Source organism: Salvia hispanica, chromosome 3 (genome assembly GCF_029641045.1).
Source record: "Salvia hispanica isolate PSC_SH4W2 chromosome 3, Shi_PSC_v1, whole genome shotgun sequence".
NCBI classification, from domain to species: domain Eukaryota; kingdom Viridiplantae; phylum Streptophyta; class Magnoliopsida; order Lamiales; family Lamiaceae; genus Salvia; species Salvia hispanica.
This window is the reverse complement of record NC_142694.1, coordinates 12,688,058-12,710,746: the sequence shown is the minus strand read 5'-3', so window position 1 is coordinate 12,710,746 and position 22,689 is coordinate 12,688,058. Positions and strand designations below refer to the sequence as shown.

Sequence of the window (22,689 nt, the reverse complement as noted above, 5' to 3'; positions counted from 1 at the left end):
TTTCTTCATAGTATGTACATATCAAATTTTTAGATTGTTTTTCCATAAACTGGACAATTTTGTTTGTTTTACGGAATAATTTTGTTTCTAGTTGTTGATTTTGCTTTCACAATTGTTTGTTAATCCTATAAAATACTCTTATTATAATAATAGTAATAATTGTCTTCCTTGTGACTATTGAGGCCCAATCTATAGCTTTCGCAGTGTTTAATAACAAGTAATTATTCTAGGCCCAAAATTAAGGCCCAATCTATGGCCCAATGGTATAATTTAGTTGGTTGAAATGCAATTTTTGGCCCTTTTCTGTTACGATATTGAAATATAAAACATACTCCCTCCGTTCCATAGTAATAGAGTCATTTTGTCATTTTAGAACGTTCCATAGTAATAGTGTCATTTCCCTTTTTAGTTTAAGTCAACACATTTTTCCACACCTACTTTACTTTCTCTTACTTTTTTCTCTCTTCATCTCTCTACCTTTTTCATTTTCCACTTTATTCCTTCTTTACTTAACTCACCTAACACAATTTTGCTTAATCACTGTGCCGAAAAGAAATGCCTCCATTACTATGGAACGGAGGGAGTAATGGTTGAGGAGTCAAAACAATTTCATTTCTCGTACTAGTATTTATTTCTAATTATCTTTCTTATTGTTAAAAATCTAAACACTAAATATGAGGAAAGCCTCCTCCACCCAACCAAAATCAAGAGAAAAGACTGATCAAGCTCTCTCTCTCTCTTTATCTCTCGGTAGGATTGCGAAGGAGATTGATAGAGACAAAGAAACATGAATTGGTGAGACCAAGACTACAGATGGGGACAATGAGAGGAGAGGTGTAAGCTATTTGTCATTAAAATATAAGGCCCACAAAGGTTAGGCCCAAAGAAACTATTATGAAATGAGAGGCTGACAACAAGACATTTCCAAGTGGAAGGCCCACCAATTTATTGCCATTGTACACCACTTGTCGGCCCATTAATGGCTCCACGCCAACTACCATTTTACATATTTCATTATTTTATCATTAGTTCATAACCATATCACTCACATCCTTATTAATACACCTTTCAACATTTCGACTTTAATCATCTTCTACTACACTTATTATCATTCATACAGTACTATATAAGAACAAGAAATGTAATGATGTGTATTTTATGTGTGTACTATTATTCTATTTTCACCACATCCTACCCTCAATTCATATACTCATTTATTATGCATAGTAGTACGATTCTATATAATGCAAAAAATGCATATATTGTGTAAATTAGTCTATTATCCTTATATGATGTCTTTTTTGGTAATTTTAGTAGAGGGGAAATCTAAAAGTAAATGGAAATAACTTATTAAAAAAAAGACAGATAGCGAGATTGCTTGAAGTTTTGTCAATTCGTACAAATTGTTGGAAATAAGATGGACCAATTGAAAGTAATTCTTCAACCATCGCTATCTTTTTTCTTTTCATTTATTTGGATTGATATTTGATTGAAACAACACAAACTCCCGATTTCTATGCAAAATCATATTTTTCTTCTTTTTATTATAATGTCTGTATATATATTTATTAAGACGTTGGCATACTATTTAAGTACAATGAAAAATCCCAAACTATTCGCTATTTAACAAAAACACTTTAAACTATCACTACAAAAAGGCTAAGAATGCATTTTTTATGCTATTAAAGACGCTAATTTGTGTGCCAAAATATACCACCAATGCTTTATAAAGTGTCCTTATTGTTGGTGCTCCAACTAAAATTAGGGAACACAAATAAAAGCGTTCAAAAAAGCAAAAGAAAATTTGACACTTTCTTTCGCATCTTGAATTATGGTTAATTTTTTTAAAAAAATAAATGCTAGTAATTGCATCCCAATTTTTGTGTCCTTAAAAGATAAGTTTTTATAGTGTTGATATTTACAATAGAATGCTATCGTTATATGAAAATAACAAAATAATTCTTTATTAATCGATTTCGGTATGACACGACACGACTCGCGGGTCGCGACTCATCTCTATATGAAAACTACCAAAAATTCTTTGCATGTTTTAAGATGTACTTGTGTTTTTGTACTTATCAATAATTCACGATATTTTTAATAGTTTCCAACTATTTTTCGTATTTTATTATAATTGTTAATAAATCCGAATATAAATTGTGTTACTTTAACTTAAACTTAAAACAAATTATTGTGTTCATAATAAAACATTGTTATGAAGAATTGATTATAAATTACTTGCAAATAGAATAAAGTTGATAGTTGAATGATGTAGACATTACCATATTGCGATGCCTGTGGTATGTTGGGAAATGATAAAATCTTGACGAGAATACATGAATTTATAATATGCATTTCATGTGAAAGAAATTATAACACCACCATATGTCTTGGATCATATAGATTTGCAGAATGTCTTTTCTGAATGATTTTGTGTATTATGAAGTTCGGTTTGGTACATTGACCAAAATTGAAGTATACTAGTTAAATAATTAAACAACATATACTACTACTATATAATCAACTGTAATAAGAAATGTCGCAATAATTATGTAATAAAGGGTCCTACTTATATTTTCGTGTCTTAAAAAAATCATTTTGGGCACGATGCTAGCTCATGATAAAAATACATTTTAAAGTTTAAATGATTCTTCTATTTTTTATTTCTTTGAGGACTTCTGTTTGAGATGCATCTAATGTGTAAAAAATCAAAACAAAACTGTGTTCTAAACAGAGAATTTCAAATTAAAAAGCTAAACCTACCAACTTGCTGGTAACGTAATAATTTGGGTATCAATATGTCTGAAAAGAGGAACCAATAAGTGGGAAACAAAATTAAGAAATTTAGCAAAAAGTTAATCTTGTTTTTACATGGATTTCAACATATTAAATACACATGATAACTTCTGCTTTATTGATTGAGTTACACAACTATAAAGTTCTGACCCCAAACAATATGCATATAAATATAAGTATCAAAATGTTCTCTTTTTGGGTAAAACAGTTGTTCAAAAGAGAATAATATTTGTTGTGCATAGATTACAGCCAATAAATAGATGTTGTAAGACCACTTTTGACTTGATTAGATGGTTCAAGATATTGGTACACCATCACAATATAGTACATTTATATTTTCCCATTATATTTGTCCCCCCCACGTTCAAATGATTTAGAAAAAATTGATCTCTAATTAACAAAGATATAATCTACTACCGCTACAAGTGGTGTTATATCATTTTATGATGTCTCTAATTAAAAATGAAATAAATTCATGTACAAAAAGTTTGTTAACTTTAGTATAAATCCTACACTTTATAAAAATCATTTTTTATACCCTGAATTCGTGCAGACCAATAATTACAGGAAGAATGAAGCTACTACTTTCAACTTACCAAACCATTTGAAATTGAGATACTTCAATAACTGTTTTCTTAGTTCTTTTTATTCTGAATTGAGTTATTTTATGGACCTATAACTCATTAATAAATTCATCTTATAAAAAATAGAATTGGAGATGCAATTTCATTGGAATTTTTTTTAAAATGACTAAAATTTAAGATAGCAAATAAAAGCGTCCTCTAATTGAGGACATATTTATCAACTAGCACTTTTAATCTTTTGTTTTTCAAACATGTTTCCATTTGCATCCATATCCATTTACAGTACTCCTCTCATATCCATTTACAATACTCCTCTAGCCTGTCATTAAATATCTCAATTTTTTTATTCATTCACTAATAAATATCTTATTTCACTTTTATCATTTTTGGTAGGTGATTACCACATTTCACTAACCCACTCTAACCTATTTTCCACTAATTTTTTCTACCACTTTATTTTACAAAGTTAATACGCAGTAATTTTTTGAAATTCGAACCGAGCAGACGGATGGAGTATTAGTAGGGACACAAAAATAAGAATTTTTTTAAAAGTATAAGTGAGTATTTAGAAACACAAATTAACGTTTTTAGTTGGATAAAAAAAATTAGTGACTACTGTATAGTACTTGGCATTAAAGCAAAAACTCAAAATCGAATCAAACAAATATGAAAAGTGGTTGACATTTCAGATAAATTAATACGTAGGAGTACTATATAAATTAAGAAGGGAATTTTTGAAGTTCCAAATATAGTAGTAGTAAGAGTAATTAGAATCCATTATTACATATGGTAAGACTTAAGCACGGTAATAGTGAAAGAAGAGGAGACAGAAAAGGACAGGTGATGCACGTAGAGATAGGGTACGATGAACGCGGGCGGCCTCCGGAGGTAGGGGCCCACCCGACAAACATGGTTCGATTAAAGCAGATAAAACACATACTCACCCACTCACTGCACACACAATAGTGATGTATGAGTATGACTCTCCTCTTCTCTTCTTTTTCCTTTTTTTCTTTTTTCTTTTGTTTCACCACAACTCATCTCTCCCTTTCAAACCAATTACAAATATTCAAGGACTGAGAGAAATTGAATTGCGTTGCGCTCGACTTTAATAAAGTGAATGCAAGTGCAGCTGTGTAATTATGGAGATAGACAAAATAATGGGTGTGACATCTCATACGTACTTATATACTACTACTACTACAACCATCTTCCAATTATTATTCGTATTGTGTCAAACCTGCCTACTATTATCATATTATGGCATAGTAGTAGTAATATGGAAGCCGACAAATCGTGCATGGACGTCATCGTCGATGAGTTAAACGATATTGTCTATTTGTAAAAATACAATGACGTTTGATTGAAAAATATATTATACGAAGCGACCAAATTTTATCATTGTGAGGTACTCCTACATTAATTGAGAAAAAAAATCTAAAATTCATAATTTTTTTCAACTTAATTTTGAAGTTACATAGGACCAAAATTTGACAATTCCACAATTTATACCTCATGAATATTTATTACTCCTATTTCTCAAATATGATTGGATGTACACGATTACATTGCGTCTCAAACAAACTCACATGCATTCTAAGACAAAACATAGACAAGAAACAACAATGAATAATTAGTTGACACAGCACAACAAATTAAAACGACTAAACAAAAACTAAAATAAAATACTCTATGATTTGTTATTGTGCTTCCGTGTGGATCTTTATGTAATTTGATGTTTATAGATACTTGTTCAAAAAAAATGTTTATAGATACAATATTTTATTCTAAGATCATTAGGCACAATGGTTGATCAAGTTCGGTTGTAACTAGAAATACACTTCATAGTAGTACTATATATCTTTACCCACTTAATTATTCAACAACTAATCACATGCTGTTTTTCATATAAAATTTTACTAAATTTTTATCCTTTTTTTGGGCTGGGGTTGGGGCCTTGGGGATAGTTTGGTTCAGTTGATACTCCCCTATCCCTCTTCCGCGAATAGGTTTCTATTGTTTTCATTTCTATTCATATGTGAATATGAGTTTCGGTTTCTTTTAACCCATTTTTATCCCTTTTTTATAACTAAGACTCACGTATTCTGTTTGGTGAAAAATTGCAAACATTTGATCACTATTGGAGTCTTCCTTAATTGCTTTTTTTTTTTTGTATAATTAAAATAACAAGTAGTACTATTAAAAATTAGTGGTGGGGTGAAAAGGTAAATAAATAAGGGGGAGTAAGCGTGAAAGGTGGGGGAATGGCATAGCCGTTATTTGTGGGGAGTCCAACCCCCATTTTAAAGCAAGCATTCAGGTGTGGGCCCCTTCCGCCAGCGCCAAAGCCGCACCCCAACCTCATTTCACCCCTCTAGCCCACGCTTCACCTTTCGTTTACTGTCACATTAAAATATAGCCAATCCATTTTTATAATCAGTATATTCAGTTATGTATATTAAATTAACCATTATTCCAACAATAAAATTAATTTCACTTTTATCTTGTTGCATCACATTTGGGGTGTGATAGATATAGGCTTCTTGGAATGAATATCTAAAATAAGATATTCTTTGACCATGGTTTGTTTAATTTATTTCATCTATTTCATAATTGAAATACAAAAAGTAACATTTTATGAAAAACTATATAATTTTTAGGAAGCCTATTTTTTAGCAAAGTCCTAGTCTTCCATGCCAAAGATGTAACTGTTCTTACAACCTTTAGAAGTATTAATTTAGTTGTATGCCTCATATATTAGAGGATCTATCTATAATGTGAATGATTTGGCTCGTCTAGTCACTCCGGAACCCAGCGAGACACGTTGCGACTCACCATTTCAATGAAATGGCATGCGAGTGTGAACATCTCACAATAACTTTTTTTTATTCTATCTTTCAAATTATACACAAAATATTTGTTATAAAAAGCATACTACTACTTTACACTTGATTTTATCGAATAAATACTCTCCCTGTCACTAAGTTGTATTTTAGCTATATTTGATTCTATCGAATAAATACTCTCACTAGATTGTAGTATTCCATTATTGTAAATTAACTACTTTTTTTTTAACTACAAATACATTTAAATGTTACAATATTACTAATTTTTATTTTACTCATTTTATTTATGTATTTTATCTTATTTGTTATATATATTAATTCACTTAATATTTATCTTTAATCTTTGCATCACATAATATTTCAACTACTATAATTAAAAAATAAATAAAAATGAAGCGGAAACACGAGAGAGAAAGTAGAGCACGCGGGGGCAGGAGAGTGGGGAGAAGGAAAAGACAATTAAGTTGATATGACTTGAGAGATTATGAATAAAGAAGCCCAAACTACTATCACCAGAGCACTCCCACTATATTTGCTGCCAAACATTTTAGCTTGGCCCCACCTCCTCTTTCACCTCTCTCTTTCAATTCCTCTCTCTCTCTCTCTCTCTACCAAATACCAATACAAATACAAATTTTTTGCTATAATTTCTTTTTCACTTAATAATTGGACGAACTCATTTATAGTAATTTTAACATTAAACTTAATCCGCACATTTCAATAGTTCTTTTTGCTTATATCTCGGTTTTATTGTTTTTGAAAAAGAACCATCAATTTACTCAAAGAAATAAATGAGTTAATTGTTTATATCGTCTTCATTTTCGAAGGAAATAAATGAGTTAATTATGAAGAGTACTATTCTTTAGATTGCGACCCGCGACCCCTAAGAAAAATGATCCGATAATGTACTTGATTTTAATAATTGTACCAGTATAGTGATTTCTGTGTGCTGAAATTTCATCATGGGCATTTTATAAATATATATAGGTACGTTGGAAAAGAAATTTTCTGACATGTGTTCACAATTAAAAATTATTACTACATCAATTGATTAATTACTTAATGTAGATTTTTATACCTATTTATTATGCTCTTGTCACAAAAATCTAGTCTTACCCCAAAGATTTTCCATACTTTTTAATTGAACTATACCTACCATATAGTTTATGAATTAAGTGTTTTTTTGTTTTGCTGCAATTAAGTGGCATCTTTATTCCACTCACAACTTTTCCACTAGTTATGTTAATTGAATTATTAAAATGCATGTCAATAAAAAGATGAAAATGGAGTATATAGTATCGTAAACTAAGCAAGCGATTGAGCGAATATATACACATATATATGGGGAGTATTATGCATTACTCATTTGAATGGATATATGTCTTACTCCATCTAATATTTATTGATAATAAGTAGCATCAAAATAAATAAATATGGGGGAGTGTTGAGTTACAATCAATATGAACTTTTCCAATATATTATGCATTTGTAGGTCCTAATAAAAAGAGAAATGCTATTGCCATTGTCAATGGCATAATTAGAGCTCCACCTTGTAAATCTTAATGGATGGGTAATGTATGCTAACGCATAATTATTCTAATATCCATCCCATTACTTTATGTTGAAATGATTATTAAGATGAATAATTACGAGCATTATAATAAAATGGATAAGGCTAATCTAGATTAGTGGGTGGACATCCAAATTTTGTTGGTGTAAGTACGATTTATTTCTAACTGTATACATGTAAAATACGTATTGTGATTTAACAGACATAAATCCAATGTTGCATCAAATGTAAAACACAAAAACAGAGAGAAATTGACTAAATTATTGATTAAAAGAACGAGATTCTCTTATTAGATAGAAAATTTACTATAAATAGATACTCCATAAATTAGTTTTAGCAATGGATGAATTATTTTTCAGATGGAGTAATAAGATAGGTTATGATTAGCAAGGTTCGTTAGAGTTAATTAAGATGCAAACATCTAGAATTTGGACTATTAATATATAGTTTCACACTAAAAATCAGTACTATTTAATTATGTACGGCTACTAATGTTTCTATTGATGACCACACTATACATAATTATGTATGAATACAGTTATAGGGCAAATAAAATTGAAATAATATAACTAATTAAAAGATGCGATGGTAATTATTTTTCTTACCTCAATGAATTTAGTCAAAGTAAAATCTCCAATAGTAGTGGTACATTGCAATGGATGTTTTGTTTTCAAATTCTTGAATAAAAATATCTTCTTTATTAGGAAGGGAAAAGACATTTTTGTTTGCATTCAATGGAACCCCTCCTTTTTCTGCTGGTGGTGGTGACCGGAGGAAGGGGGCCTCAACCTGAAAGTGATAAAGAAATTTTAATAATCACCAAAAAAAAACATCTTAATGTTGTTAATTTTTCCTTTTTTTCACACTGAAAAACCACAAAAGCTAATGCAAAGTGAAGCAAGAAAGGAGTGGGGTTAGGCTTTGGCTGTGGGTTCTGTACTGTCTTAGCTTGTCCCCTCCACTAAACACAGTTCTCTCTCTTTCTCTTTATCTCTCACACACAAAAACAGTCTTAAGTCCAAATGGGGCACTACTACATTGGCTTCCTTTGCCTTTTGGTTCTGTGCTTGCCAAGCAATTGTCTATGTCTGTTGCTTCTGCTCCCCCTTCACAGAGCTGCAAATGGGGGAGGAATCATACTCTGAATTTCTTGTTATTATTTGATGCCCCTCTCTCTTTCCTTCTCATCTTTTAGATTACCCAACTGCTTTTTCACACTACAAACTCTCTTGCTATGCTATCCTATCCTCACCAAGAAAAATGACTTCTTTTTCTCTTTGCTATTTTGTGAAACCCCTTTGCCCTTTATGGATTTTCTTGCTCAAAATTGATTGCTTTTTGGGATAATTCATCTGGCAATTATCTTGGAACTTTCATAGAGCTTATGGAAACATTCTTAATTGCTCATTTCAGCCTATTTCTTGATCAATGTTCTTTGCCCCTTTGTTTTGTTGTGTTAGTTGCGTTTTTTTTTGTGGTTGTCTAATGCTAGAGTGACTCTCAAGTGTTTGGTTCAAGAAAAGCATAAAGTTGGAAACTTTTTCATCTGGGAATTCATGGAATTCGATCTGAATCATGCTGTGAGTGAAGTGGAGAAGAATAATGCATGTGTGAACGGAGAAGAATGTGAAGGTGGTAGTGGTGATTATGCGTTTCTGCAAACTTCAATTTTTTCACCGAATGCTGCCTCTCACTCATCTTCTTCTTCTTCCCCTTGTTCAGAATCTGCTCCACCATCGATATATGTGGAGCTCTGGCATGCTTGTGCTGGACCTCTCACCAGCTTGCCCAAGAAGGGAAATGTAGTGGTCTATTTCCCTCAAGGCCACATGGAGCAGGCTGCCTCTGCCTCCCCCTTTCCTCCTATGGATGTCCCCACTTTTGATCTTCCTCCACAGATCTTTTGCCGGGTTGTTGATGTTCAGCTTCTTGTGAGTGCTTTGCTGAGCTCTTGTTTTGTGCCCAATGCCTTGCTGGTTTTGTTTTAGGGTGTGGTTTCAACACTTAGGCCTTGCTGTTTTCTTGTTTTGAGTTTTGGTTAATGTTTTTGTAACAGGCAAACAAGGAGAATGATGAGGTTTACACTCAACTGAATCTGCTTCCTCTACCAGAGGTACTGTTGGTAATTACAGATATATGTATTGGTTTTTAGTTCGATTGGATGTTTGATTTTTGCAATTCTTGATTGTGAATTCATTGGTGGTGAGAAGATTGGTTCTTGATTTCTACTTTTTGAAATTATTGATTAGTGAAAGAATTGGGTTTTTATGATGATTATTGTAAATTCTTATTGTTTTATGTTTCGTCTTCAGTTAGAATTAGTTATAGGTCGGTCATCAGGCCTTGGATTAGTGCTAGAGAAAAATTGGTAAGTGTCCACTTTCAGCCTTTGTAATGTTGTCGTGCTGATGCAGGTCGAAGGGGTGAAATCGAACGGCGAAGAGAGTGAAAGTGTGGGTACTGGCGAGGATGGGTATGGTGTCATGCCTGCAAAGTCGACTTCCCACATGTTCTGCAAGACCTTGACTGCTTCAGATACCAGTACCCATGGTGGATTTTCTGTTCCTCGTAGAGCCGCTGAAGACTGCTTCCCCCCTCTGGTTTGGCTAATAACACGTGAATTCTCTAGTAGCTTGAGTAGTGTTTGTCTTGCTGAGGAATCATGTTTGGTTGTAGGATTATAAAGAGCAGAGGCCCTCCCAGGAACTCATAGCCAAAGACCTGCATGGAGTGGAGTGGAAGTTCAGACACATTTATAGAGGTATAAGGTTCGTGTATCACTCATTCTCTTGTGGAGATTCTGAGTGTTCGATCATGATATTGCAGGCCAGCCAAGGCGGCATTTGCTCACTACTGGTTGGAGTATATTTGTTAGTCAGAAAAATCTTGTTTCGGGGGATGCTGTCCTCTTTCTGAGGTACATCTTATCTCGAAGTTTTGCATTTGAGCAATACATATGCAAGATGCTTGGAAATGAATTGTGTAAATTTTAATTGAGAAGATTAAGTTATGTAAACTTGAGTTGATTTGAAGGCGCAAGTAAAATGTGGGATTAATGATCTGTTGCAAGGAAAAAGTGACTGATGTTGGAACTGAGCTTTTCTATGCAGCATTGTTGTTTAAAGTGTTCCTTGCCTTATAAGGTGTTTTTACCATACTGCAGAGGAGAAACTGGAGAACTACGGTTAGGGATTAGACGAGCTGCTCGGCCTAGGAATGGCTTGCCTGATTCGATCATTAAGAATCAGAGTTCTTATCCCAATGTCCTCTCTCCAGTTGCAAATGCTATATCAAGCAACAACTCTTTTCATGTTTTCTACAGCCCAAGGTACTGTTTTGCACACTCTTTGTTATCGAAGATCTGGTTACATTGTGAAATTTTGTACTTTACGTGCTTAACCTTGTTATTCTTACTTGATAATATAGAAAGAACACTTTTGAAGAATAAAAGCTTAGAACCTAGTAGTAAATCTGTAGCTGTATTTGCCTATAGCGCGTTATTGTCTCCACAATGCCATGGAAATACAACAGTGTTTCTGAACACTTTCTAGTGAAAATAGCACAACTTGCTTTGAGGATTGTTTGCCTCGAAATATGTGTGTAGATTGGAGACACGAAGGTCATAGCGGTAACTGCAAGTCTATAGATGAAACCCTCTCTAATTTTACCTCTAGAGAGCACCAATTCCTCGATGTACAATCTTGTTTTTGTAATCCAAATTAACATTTTAGCCTTTCAACCATATTTAATGACACAATGGAAAAAATCTCTAGTCTCAAAAATGATACCAGTGACTATAGCTATATTATTTTGTCATAAAGTATGATAAGTTCACAAATATGACTGATTTAAGCATGTCTTGGAGTTGTTGACTGTTTGAGATATTATTTGAGGAGCTGTTAGCTGTCTTGGCCATTTTAAAAAGCATCGAGTCTTGAGTACTGGGGCAATAAAATCCTAACTTGATTGGGCAAGTGAAGTATGCATGTAGCTAAAATTTGATGGATAATACAAATGTCGAAGATGTGTATGAACTCGTACAGAATGAGGAACAAATCACTGGCATGTTTAGATTACATGGTGTTGTACTATTAGCCGCTGACATCACGTGACACGTCTGCTTAGAACTTTATTTTATTTTGCAGGGCGAGCCATGCTGATTTTATTATCCCCGCCAAGAAATATGTGAAGTGTACCACCAGCCGTGTACCTGTTGGGACAAGATTCAGAATGCGATTCGATTTTGATGATTCTCCTGAAAGAAGGTCCCACACAGTTCATTTCAAATTTTTACCTTTTAGCCTCTGCATTCTGCAATGGATGCTGATTGTATTTGTTTTATGTTTGCAGGTTCAGTGGAGTGGTGACTGGAGTCGGTGATATGGATCCCTATCGATGGCAGAACTCGAAATGGAGATGCCTGATGGTAGAGTACAACTTCATAGCCAGGCAACCTTTCTGTGATTTTGCATTTTTGCTCTTCTAGGACATCTAGTTTATCGTTGTCATTCCGTTGTACTATGACCTTATAAATGACCGAAATGACACATGTTCTCAACTATTAGCTTATAATGGATGTGAAGGATCTATCGATTTTTACATCTTCCCTGTTCTGTTTTCATGATGTTGTAGTACTTTTCTGCGAGATTTTGGTGAACAGGTGGAATTGAGATTGGCGTCTGGCGTCTGTTCATTTTGTTGCTTAATTGCTTTAGAGTTTATATAACAATAAACGATTGTGGAAGTAGGTTCGAGCCCCTTGGTGTCAAATCATGGATTGAGTTAGTGTTAGTAGCAAAGATAGATCAGCATAACATATTCTAATGCCATTGTGATTACATTTATCCAATCATTTCTTGCAATGTCACTAACACCCTTGTTACCGGAAAATGCTATAGGTGCGTTGGGACGAGGACATCATGAGTAACCACCAAGAACGAGTTTCTCCATGGGACATTGATTTATCAGGTAACTATGCACCTCTGAGTATCCAGTCCTCACCTAGGATGAAGAAACTGAGGTCGAATCTGCACGTTGCCCCGCATGGTAGCCCGATTGCTGGTACATATCTTTCCATTCGGATTTCAATTGTTCTGCTCTACATTATTTGCTCGTCTGACCTTAAAATCTGATTTTATATGCAGGTGGGGACGCTGTTTTGGACTTTGAGGAGTCGGTACGATCCTCCAAGGTCTTGCAAGGTCAAGAAAATGTAGGTCTAGTTTCACCTTTCTACAGAGGTGATCGTGTGAACCGCCAGCTCGATTTTGGTGTGCAACCTACCACACTTAATCCTGTGCCAAACGGGATGGATAAAATGAACTATGGCGAGTTTATGAGAAACCACGCGCCCGCCAACTTCACAGGCTTTCTGGAATCCACTTGGTTTCCTAAGGTCTTGCAAGGTCAAGAAATTTGCTCATTCAAATCTCTCACGGGGAGAAGTAGCTCGGATCTCGGTGTTTGGTCAAAACCTCAGCATGGTTACAACATTCACAATCAGAGGCCGATGCCCAGCTTCTATCCCCTGGCTTCAGAAGGTTCTAGAAGCATGTCGATTCCGCACAAGAGCATCCATACAGGAGGACCCATGCTGTCCAACTTCTCCAATTTCCAAACAGGAAATCATGTTCTGAGCCCTACTTCTATTCTGAGTGGGACAAAAGCCGATGTAGGTCGAATGCCACATCTGACAAACGAACCGAGGGCGCTGGAGAGGACGTCTGGTCTTAAAAATGTGAACAGTGAAAGCAACTTGAAGGAGAATGTTCCGAGCTGCAAGATATTCGGTTTCTCCTTGACAGAAGATCCTGCTGCCATCAATCTACAGGGCCCTAGCAAGAGGAGCTGTACAAAGGTACTTTTCGAGCAAGTCGAGCAGCGATGGCTGATTAATACTCTTTTGTCACGAAAGGGTGATTGGTATTTTTGTTTGTAGGTTCACAAACAAGGTAGCTTGGTGGGGAGAGCCATTGATCTTTTGAGATTGAATGGCTATGATGATTTGCTGACTGAACTCGAGAGGCTGTTCAACATGGAGGGCCTCTTGTGCGATCCAAATCATGGATGGCGCATACTGTACACTGATAGTGAGAACGACATGATGGTGGTTGGCGACGACCCTTGGCAGTAAGTCCCTCTCGTAACAATGCTTTGTTTTTTTGGGGGTAATAGCATGTAAATTGCGGAATTTAAGCCAAATTCTTGCTCTGTGTTTGATGAATGCAGCGAGTTTGTTGAGGTGGCGACGAAGATCCACATATACACACAAGAGGAGGTGGAGAAGCTGACCATTGGAATGAACAGCGACGACACCAAGAGCTGCCTAGAAGAAGCGCCATCAGCGCCTGATGTGTCCAAGTCGTCGTCAGTAGGGGAGCCCGATTCTTCCCCAACTGTGATAAGGATGTGAGGACGAGGTTCGTGTAAGCTACTAAATAAAGTGTGGTCGTGTTCGTGTTCGTGTTCGTGGTACGAAGGAAACGATGTAGTTGAAGTAGGTAGATTTGGTTATTATTATGTATGAATGCTATTTATTCCTCTCTATAAACATGAGTTGGTTTGTGTTGGTGCTTTGTCTAATGTAATGTTGTTATGCTGTTGCACAATTGAGACACAGAGAGAGAATATTATTGTTTTGTTTTTCTTCTTTTTTCCTGAAAATTGTACAATTTGACTAATGATATTTTATTTGATATGAAGTACTATATAGTATGTTAAATAGATTTGTTAAAGTTTGAAGTTGGTTATAAAATAGATTTGTAAATTAATTTTAAAAGAAATTTATTTACTAGTATACCATACCTTAGGTTGTCTCCTATGGTGCCCTTCCCGTTCGCCCGTCGGGGACGGGCGACCCGACGGGCGCCATAGTGTGCGGGAAGGGCGCCCACGCCCGTCCCGACTGCCCCTGCGAAGAGCTCGCCCCTCCCGTCGACGGGCGAGTGGGACGGGCGCCACTGTGGCGAAGGTCGCCCGTCCCAACTCGGACGTCCGACATTTTTGTTTTTTTTTAATTAATAAATAATAAACTCTATAAATAGGGCTCCCCCAAATTCATTTCATTCACCCCACTTGTGTTAACAAGTTTCTCTCTCTCTACACATTTCATTTCTACTACAATGGAGTACAACAGAAACTCCCCCACCACGAGCGGAGGGAACACACCCTCGATTCCCATCGGCGCGGAGGGAAATGTTGCGGGGATGAATCCCCAAACGGGGATGAATCCCCAGATGGCGGGGATGGGCGGTATGCCGACGATGACTCCCCAAATGTTCTACAATATGTACACTTGGATGAGTCAAATGGGTCAGATGATGCCGGGGGCAGCGGGTATGCCGGCAAATATGTCGGGGATGGGTGGGACTGCGGGGATGGGCGGTATGCCGCCAAATATGGCGGGGATGGGTGTGACTATGCCAGGGGCAGCGGGGATGGGCGGTATGCCGCCAAATATGGCGGGGGTGGGAGGGATGGTGCCCGGGGCAGTGGGGATGAGCGGTACGCCGCCAAATATGTCGGTGAGTGGGTCGATGCAGCACAGGAGCCCGAGGACGCCTGGGGAATCTGTCTATCGGCCATATATAGATTTGTTGGCCGATGACTCCCCTTCTTCTGTTCCGGAGACTCGGTACGCCGGCATCGAGACTTTCTCTTTTGAGGATCTGGGGCTATCGCCGATCCATGAGACTCCCCAGGAGGAGGCGGGGCCTGTAAGGGGCCGGAGAAAAAGCAAGGCCACGGCCAGGAGCGCGGGTAGGGGCAAGGGCAAAGTCCCGAGCTCTTCCTCACACACGGGGATGGGAGGGGAGGAGGGTGTGGATGAGACTGAGCGGAGGACGATCTGGACCGTGTGGGAAAATGCCGCGCTTGCGAAGGCATGGGTCGGTGTTGTAGAGGATCCCTACACCAGAGCGAGCCAGTATGTTGACCGAATGTGGCATCGCATCAGTGCCGCCTACTGCGCCAACAAACCGCCTGGGGCGAAGCCTCGCATCCCCGAGATATGCCGGAAACAGTGGCTCCGGTTGAGGCCTAAGCTCAGTCGTTTTGCCTCAATCTACCAAAACAACATGCGCATGGTAAGCAGCGGCATGTCTGAGGATGATGTGCGGAGACAATCCTTAACCCAGTACCCCAGCAAAGACTTGGGGATCAAAGAGTTTGACCAGTGGGAGGCATTTCTCGCGATCAAGGACTCGCAAAAGTTTGCGGTTGGTTTCGAATCGGGCTGGAAGCGGACGAAGATCAACTCTTCCGGTGAGTACAGCAGCAGTGCAGGTTCGCACGAGCTCCCCGAAGCCGATGAAGTGGCCCCGCTACCACGAACAGACACTCGCCGTCGTCGTCGCCCGATGGGGCATCAGGCTGCGCAGCGGATGGCGAGGGGAAGCGGCAGCGGCAGCGGGTCCTACGAGGTCGAATCGGAGGTCCCCGTCAGAGAAGATGACGACAGCCTCGCCCGCGTGCAGCAAACGAAGACCCTGATGCAGATCACTTTGAAGTGGTATAACACGCACGATCCAGTCTTGAGAAGGCTGTGCAAGGAGATGGTCGACCGATGTCGGCGCGATTTAGGGATGCCGCCCATTGATGATGATGGCGTCGAGATCGGGGGCGGGGACGTCGGAGGTGGCAGTGGCACGGGCGACGGGGACGAGGACGAGGAGGAGGAGTGAAAGCCGAGGGGATTATGTAATTTTATTTACTATGTTTTTTCTTAAATTATGTAATTTTTTTAAATTATGTAATTTAATGTAATTTTCGTATTTCCCGTTCGTATTCGTGTCGAATTTTATTTCCGTGAATTTACATTTTATTTTCGTGAATTTAAATTTTAATTGTGAATTAATTTAATTGTGGGAAGGGCGAGTGGGAAGGGCTAGTGCAGTGGGAAGGGCTAGTGATGTGGCAGTGGAATGGGAGGGGCTAGTGCTGACGTGGCATGGGAGGGGCGCGTGGGAGGGGCGAATGGGAGGGGCGCCGCCGGAGACAACCTTAGTAGTAGTATATTGGGTTAACGTGAGAGTTTAGTATTTTTGTGAAAAACATGGCTCAACGTACGCGAGTTGGTAGAAGAGTTAATTAACCAAAGCTTACACAAAACTTAAAATAATTCAAGAATATTAAAATCTTAAATATGATATATGATTTAGTTAAAAATGAGTCATATTTGTAATATGAATAAGGTATTAATAATTCATTATTAACAAAAATTAAATCGTGATCAATTTAAACAATTAATTCCATTGAGTTTTAGAGGCTCAGTGTCTATTTAGCCCTAAATCCTAATCCTACTTGGAACATCTCCGAGGGAAAGAAGTAGATAAAAAATATTTTTTATTGATCACTTTCAGTTAAGGTAAATATACCTTTTTAGAAAATACTACAAGTAAATTTCAATATAGAAGAAGGTAAATTGAAAAAAGTTTATAATTATCTTTTGTATAGAAAATTCGGTAAATATACCTTTTTAAAATTGAGGAATATATAATACCTTCTCAAATACTCTTTCTATTGAAAAAGAATTTTATAGTATGAAGTAAACACGGTAGTTATTTGTATTTGGAAAATTTTAAAATTCTATATTTGGAATCTCTAAATTATACGGAGCATAACCCGACCCGTATCAGGGCTTATAAAACAGAAATCAACAAGCGCTGAAATTTCGAAAATTCGGGCTTCCTCATCCAGCTCCAAAAACCCCAACAATGGCGGAAATTCACATTGTTAAACCCTAAACAGGCTAATTGGCATAAATCAGTGATGGATCGTGGTGGAGGACAGCAGCAGATGCCGGGCGCATCGAAGCCCTCGGTGTTTGCGGTGTACCAGAACCCAGCACTCTCCGCCGCCCTCACCTCCAACAGCCTTCGCCCTTCCGCCTCCACAGTCTTCTTCATCCTCTCTCTTTTCTGCGCCTCTGCCGTCGCCCTCGCCATCTCTTTGTACAGGTATTTCGCGGTTGTTTCAAGGTTTATGCTCTGCATTCCGGTTAAATTATTAAAAAAGAGGCTGCCATTAGTTCCCACTAATTTGAGCTTAATCTTGAAACTTTGAAATGAATTATAGTATATATTGCACACAACTTTGACATGGGAATTGAAATATCTAGTACTCTTGCATGAATTGGGAAATCTTCTGTACTGAACGTGATTTCGAACCTTAGATGTTTGATAAAACCAGTACATTGACATGAGGTGTGAAATATTTAGTGCTAATGTGAATGTGATCGATGCAGGGGAAATACGGCTGCTGCTGATTTTGGACTTGGGTTTGTCTCTCAAGATGTTGCAAGTAAGTAGAGTTTTGATTTTCATTACCGTTTCTGAAAGCAATGATGTGACTAGTTCTAGCAATCGGTTTTGTGATACGATTTCAATATGCAGGTATATGTTCCAAAGTTATAGCAGCAATGGCAAGTTGCATACTGCTTGCAGCTGTGTTTGCTTTTGTCAAAGCCCTTTCAGTTTGGAGAATAAGAAATCTTAGAGAGGTTTTTGTAGAATCTCCTTCCAAAGGCACAAAAGAGCTAACACGCCTTACCGATCGACAGCTTGGCCTTTTGGGGTTAAGGTCAAAAATTGAAAAGGATTCTGAGGAGTCTTCAAAGAGACCTCCTAAATCAAAAGTTAGCTCGCCGTCCCCATCAAGTTTGCTTGTCCCACTTCATCCATCAAGTTCGAATCATGAAATGAGTGGTGGGAAATCAAGCTCTAGTGGTGGGCGAAAAATGCATGCTTATAGTACACCATCCAAGTCACCTGCTTCTCCTTCTATGTATCTTGTACCTGCGGCCTCTACACGGTCATCGATACCGTCACCATCGCTGCAGTCTTCACCTGGAGTAGATCAGTTGACTGGCACTCCTTGGTCAAATAAGCGTCGTGCCTTTCAGAAAGATTTAGCAACGGAGAAAGATCTTGAAAGTTTTCTGGCTGATATAGATGAGAAGATATCTGAAACAGCTAGTAAATTGGCAAGTCCTCCCCCCAGCATAAATGCATTTGGGATGACCAGTCCAAACACCCTAACTGGTTCCGTTAGTACTTCTGGAGCTACAAGAAGTACGCCTTTAAGGCAAGTTAGGATGTCCCCTGGTTCCCAGAAGTTCACAACTCCACCTAAGAAAGGAGAGGTAGAGCTTCCCCCTCCAATGTCTATGGAAGAATCGATTGAAGCTTTTGAAAGGCTGGGCATTCATCCACATATAGAGAAATGGCGTGACCGTCTCAGGCAGTGGTTTTCTGCTGTTGTACTCAATCCTCTTCTTGGAAAGATTGATACCAGCCACATAAAGGTGAAATTAATATTCCCCTGTATCTTTTACCACATTCATGGAGATTTTTCAGTGAGTATGTATGGATTACTATATCTAGTTACGAGTTTTTGGCTGTCTCTCTGGCAGTCAGGATTTAACTAAAAATATTCTGCTTCACTTCTTTTGATGACAGAGAAAAAAGGACTCCTTTATATTATTATATGGATCTTGAATCTCTATCATTGCACTAGAAATTCTCTTTGGATAACTGTAACCTTATACTGTAGCATCATCTGTTAGTTTCTGGCATTTAATTTGAGTGCACTTTTAGTTTATAGTATATTGTTTCCAGAGACTCTGGATATAGCTATCACGGGGAGACTCTTAGGTTGACCTCTTTTCCTACTCCCTTAATACTCTATTTAGGAGACACTATAAATCTAGTGATTGAAAATAAAGATTTTAAGCATTCTTCCCATGGAACAATGATATAAGGCCTGCCCTTGTTTTGACTCAAACTAGTGTAATCATTCACCTAGGATTCTCATCGATGGTGTAGGACTGTAGGTTGTTGGTTGTACAGATCTAATTCGCTGCATACTTGTTTGGATGTACTTACATAAATGACCTATTTTATAATGCATGCATATTCAATCGTAGTTCTCAGATCTTGTTTTGCTGCTAGAAGAAACACCACTTACCTCTTGGAAGTTTTTAGGTTATTGAAGCAGCTGCAAAACTTAATATTTCAATTGACATTAGCCAAATTGGAAGTGATGCACCAAATGCGCCTGGTACTGCTAATGTATCTCCAATTGATAGAAGTAATGACTGGAAGCCAGCATTTGCAGTTGACGAGGATGGACTTCTTCATCAGCTTCGTGCAACTCTAGTTCAAGTTTTTGATACTTGTATGTTACACTTATGGAAATTATGATTTTAATATACAATCCTGAATTTGAAGGAGAAGTTTGTTTAACAGCTTAGTGTTCCTTTTTCATTTCTAGCAAAAGCTCAAGGCATTAATTTCCAGCAATCCCAGCAGCATGCCGTGGCAATCTCTATTTTGCGAGAGGGTATGGATGCCATTACGGAGCATCAGAGACTCCATGCTTTGATGAAAGGGGAATGGGGTAAAGGTTTACTTCCTCAAAGTAGTGTAAGAGCAGATTATACTGTACAAAGGATTCGAGGTATGTGCTTTCCTAATTGCTTGGTTCTAAACAAATTGAAATAATCAATTAATAGATTTCCTGTAGTGTGGTTTTTATCATTTGATATATATCAATTATCTTGTAGAACTTGCTGATGGAACATGTTTGAAGAATTATGAGTATCTGGGAAATGGCGAGGTCTATGATAAAAAGAATAAGAAATGGAGTCTTGATCTTCCTAGCGATTCTCATTTGCTTCTTTATCTGTTTTGCGCTTTCCTGGAACACCCGAAATGGATGTTGCATGTTGATCCTACAACATATGCTGGGGCTCAGGCAAGCAAAAACCCCTTGTTTTTGGGTGTTCTGCCCCCTAAAGATAGGTTTCCTGAGAAGTACGTAGCTGTTATATCTGGTGTTCCCTCAGTGCTACATCCGGGGGCTTGTATTCTGGCTGTTGGGAAGCAAAGTCCCCCAGTATTCGCCTTGTACTGGGACAAGAAGCCTCAATTCTCTTTCCAGGTAATTTATAGTACACGATGCTAGTCATATGCTTTTACTTCTACTACATGATAACTGGAATTACTTGTACAACTAGAAATTTGTAATACAGTTTCAAATGACGTAATTCAATTCATTTTGTCCAACCTCTAACCCCATCAAGACTTGCTGAACATGCACCTTCATTTCCTCTCTCCCCCTGCTATATGCTCCTCCCTCTTTCCCAATTTAATGTCATTTGAGTCTGCGTACATTCATTTAATGGTCTCTGTTCATTGTAGTCGATTTGTAGGCATGATGGGTACGTACGTGTTAACACACCATCTATGTCCTTGATTGCAGGGAAGAACTGCACTATGGGATGCCATATTGCTTCTGTGCTATAAAATGAAGATCAGTTATGATGGTATTGTTAGAGGCATGCACCTCGATTCATCAGCGTTAGCCATTCTTCCAGTCCTTGACCAGGAAAGTGATGACTGAGCAAAGTATGGGTTTATGAATGGCAAACTGAGTCAATTCTGCCGCTGTGTCGCACAAAAAGTTGTATCCAAATTTACATAGGATGCCGTCACAGAGACACCTTACCTTCTGCAGCCGACGAATTTCCTACTGACCCTTCTCTTTTGTACTGTATTGAACTCACCATTTTGATTAATTAGAGTGAACTTCATAATTGGTTCATAAACTATTACTAGTACTACATTTCAGGGACCATAATTTTAACGATCCATTGGATAAAATTGTGTTGGAAAGATTTGTTCTTTCTAGTTTCTACTGTTCCAGCTGACGCCAGAAAGATTTAATGGTTTAATCTTTTGGAGTGGATGCAATAGTTGAAAACTTAAAACTACTGAAACTCAAATCCCAAAACAATTTCCTGTAGCATTGCTTGACTTTAGTAATGTTTGTTTTCTAGTAATTTCTTAAAAGTTGTTAATGGAGATATCATTTATTCGATTTATTGATGTAAATTTGTATTTAAAATTTGAGATATATTTACGGAAAGTTTTTGTAAGAATATAACTACAGAGTATTTGAACGATTGGCAGATATAAGAGCTAAAAAATTAAGTATATTACTGTTCCAAACAAAATTATGTAATTTATTGATGCCTTAGTTGTGATTCCATATTTCGTTTATCTTGTTTGGAAACCTACAAATAACTGTGAATTCAGAAATACTGAAAATTAGGACTTCATTTTTCAAGTAACAGTTAATGCATAAATTATTGGAATGCTTGCTACACACCATTGATTTATTGATTGCTCAAGTTTTTGAGTAAGAGATCAGTTTTCTCTGTTTTTTTTTATTTTCCCCCAAAAATCGCTTTCATTCATACGCTTTAGCAATTGAGCATTATCATGAAAATTGACTCACGAATGATAATTTATGAGTGCCTAGAAGCAACTACAAATACTAAATATTTTATGGATCAATTGTGAAGTTTCCCTCTATTAATTATCATAGGACTCAATCTCACCGCTTTGTAAACACAGTTTCTTAATTAAACCAAACAACTACTCTCTCCGTCGGTGAATAGGAGTCTCATTTCCATCCATCACAAATTTTAAGAAATATTAAGAAAAGTAGGTGGAAGAAAGTTAATGAAATATGATTTCACTTGTATATATTAGTTTTGTATATATTAATTTTAAATGATATGTAAGTGGAATGAGTTAATAGAATGTTAGAGCCTCTTACCATTCATAGTAATAATAAATCAGGACTCTTATTCGTGGACAGACTAAAATGACAAAATGAGACTCCTATTCGCTGACATAAAGAGTAATAATAACTGAAACAATCATGCCAATCAATGGTTGAGATTTCGTCTTGTTATCTTGTAAATTATTAGTATTATTAATAATAATAAATCAAATTCGAGATGTATTTATATAGTTGCACGGCAAACGGTAGCACACTATTCATTTAGTGTCCTATCAAGGGCGAAATCATTAAGGGAGAATTGCGT

General features: G+C 37.2%; 2 protein-coding genes across 3 annotated transcripts; both read left to right on the top strand.

The window, feature by feature from the left end:
- Positions 1 to 8,781: 8,781 nt before the first annotated feature.
- On the top strand, positions 8,782 to 14,517 carry LOC125214717 (auxin response factor 4-like). Of its 2 annotated transcripts, XM_048115848.2 has the most exons (13): positions 8,785 to 9,428; positions 9,519 to 9,727; positions 9,853 to 9,909; positions 10,211 to 10,396; positions 10,473 to 10,557; positions 10,623 to 10,713; positions 10,960 to 11,124; positions 11,942 to 12,061; positions 12,147 to 12,222; positions 12,695 to 12,857; positions 12,941 to 13,653; positions 13,735 to 13,925; positions 14,025 to 14,517. In XM_048115848.2, the coding sequence occupies exons 1-13, from the start codon at positions 9,353 to 9,355 to the stop codon at positions 14,206 to 14,208; spliced, it is 2,316 nt and encodes a 771-aa protein (XP_047971805.1). In that variant the 5' UTR covers positions 8,785 to 9,352; the 3' UTR covers positions 14,209 to 14,517. The 2 variants fall into 2 exon arrangements, with proteins under 2 accessions (XP_047971804.1, XP_047971805.1); XM_048115847.2 differs by having other exon boundaries at positions 8,782 to 9,727.
- Positions 14,518 to 17,466: 2,949 nt separating this feature from the next.
- On the top strand, positions 17,467 to 21,487 carry LOC125216623 (cytochrome B561, amino-terminal protein). The gene is made up of 7 exons (XM_048118377.2): positions 17,467 to 17,752; positions 18,040 to 18,095; positions 18,188 to 19,098; positions 19,778 to 19,970; positions 20,067 to 20,252; positions 20,359 to 20,735; positions 21,057 to 21,487. Exons 1-7 carry the CDS (start codon positions 17,565 to 17,567, stop codon positions 21,195 to 21,197), a joined length of 2,052 nt encoding a protein of 683 aa, XP_047974334.1. The 5' UTR covers positions 17,467 to 17,564; the 3' UTR covers positions 21,198 to 21,487.
- The last annotated feature ends 1,202 nt before the right edge of the window (positions 21,488 to 22,689 follow it).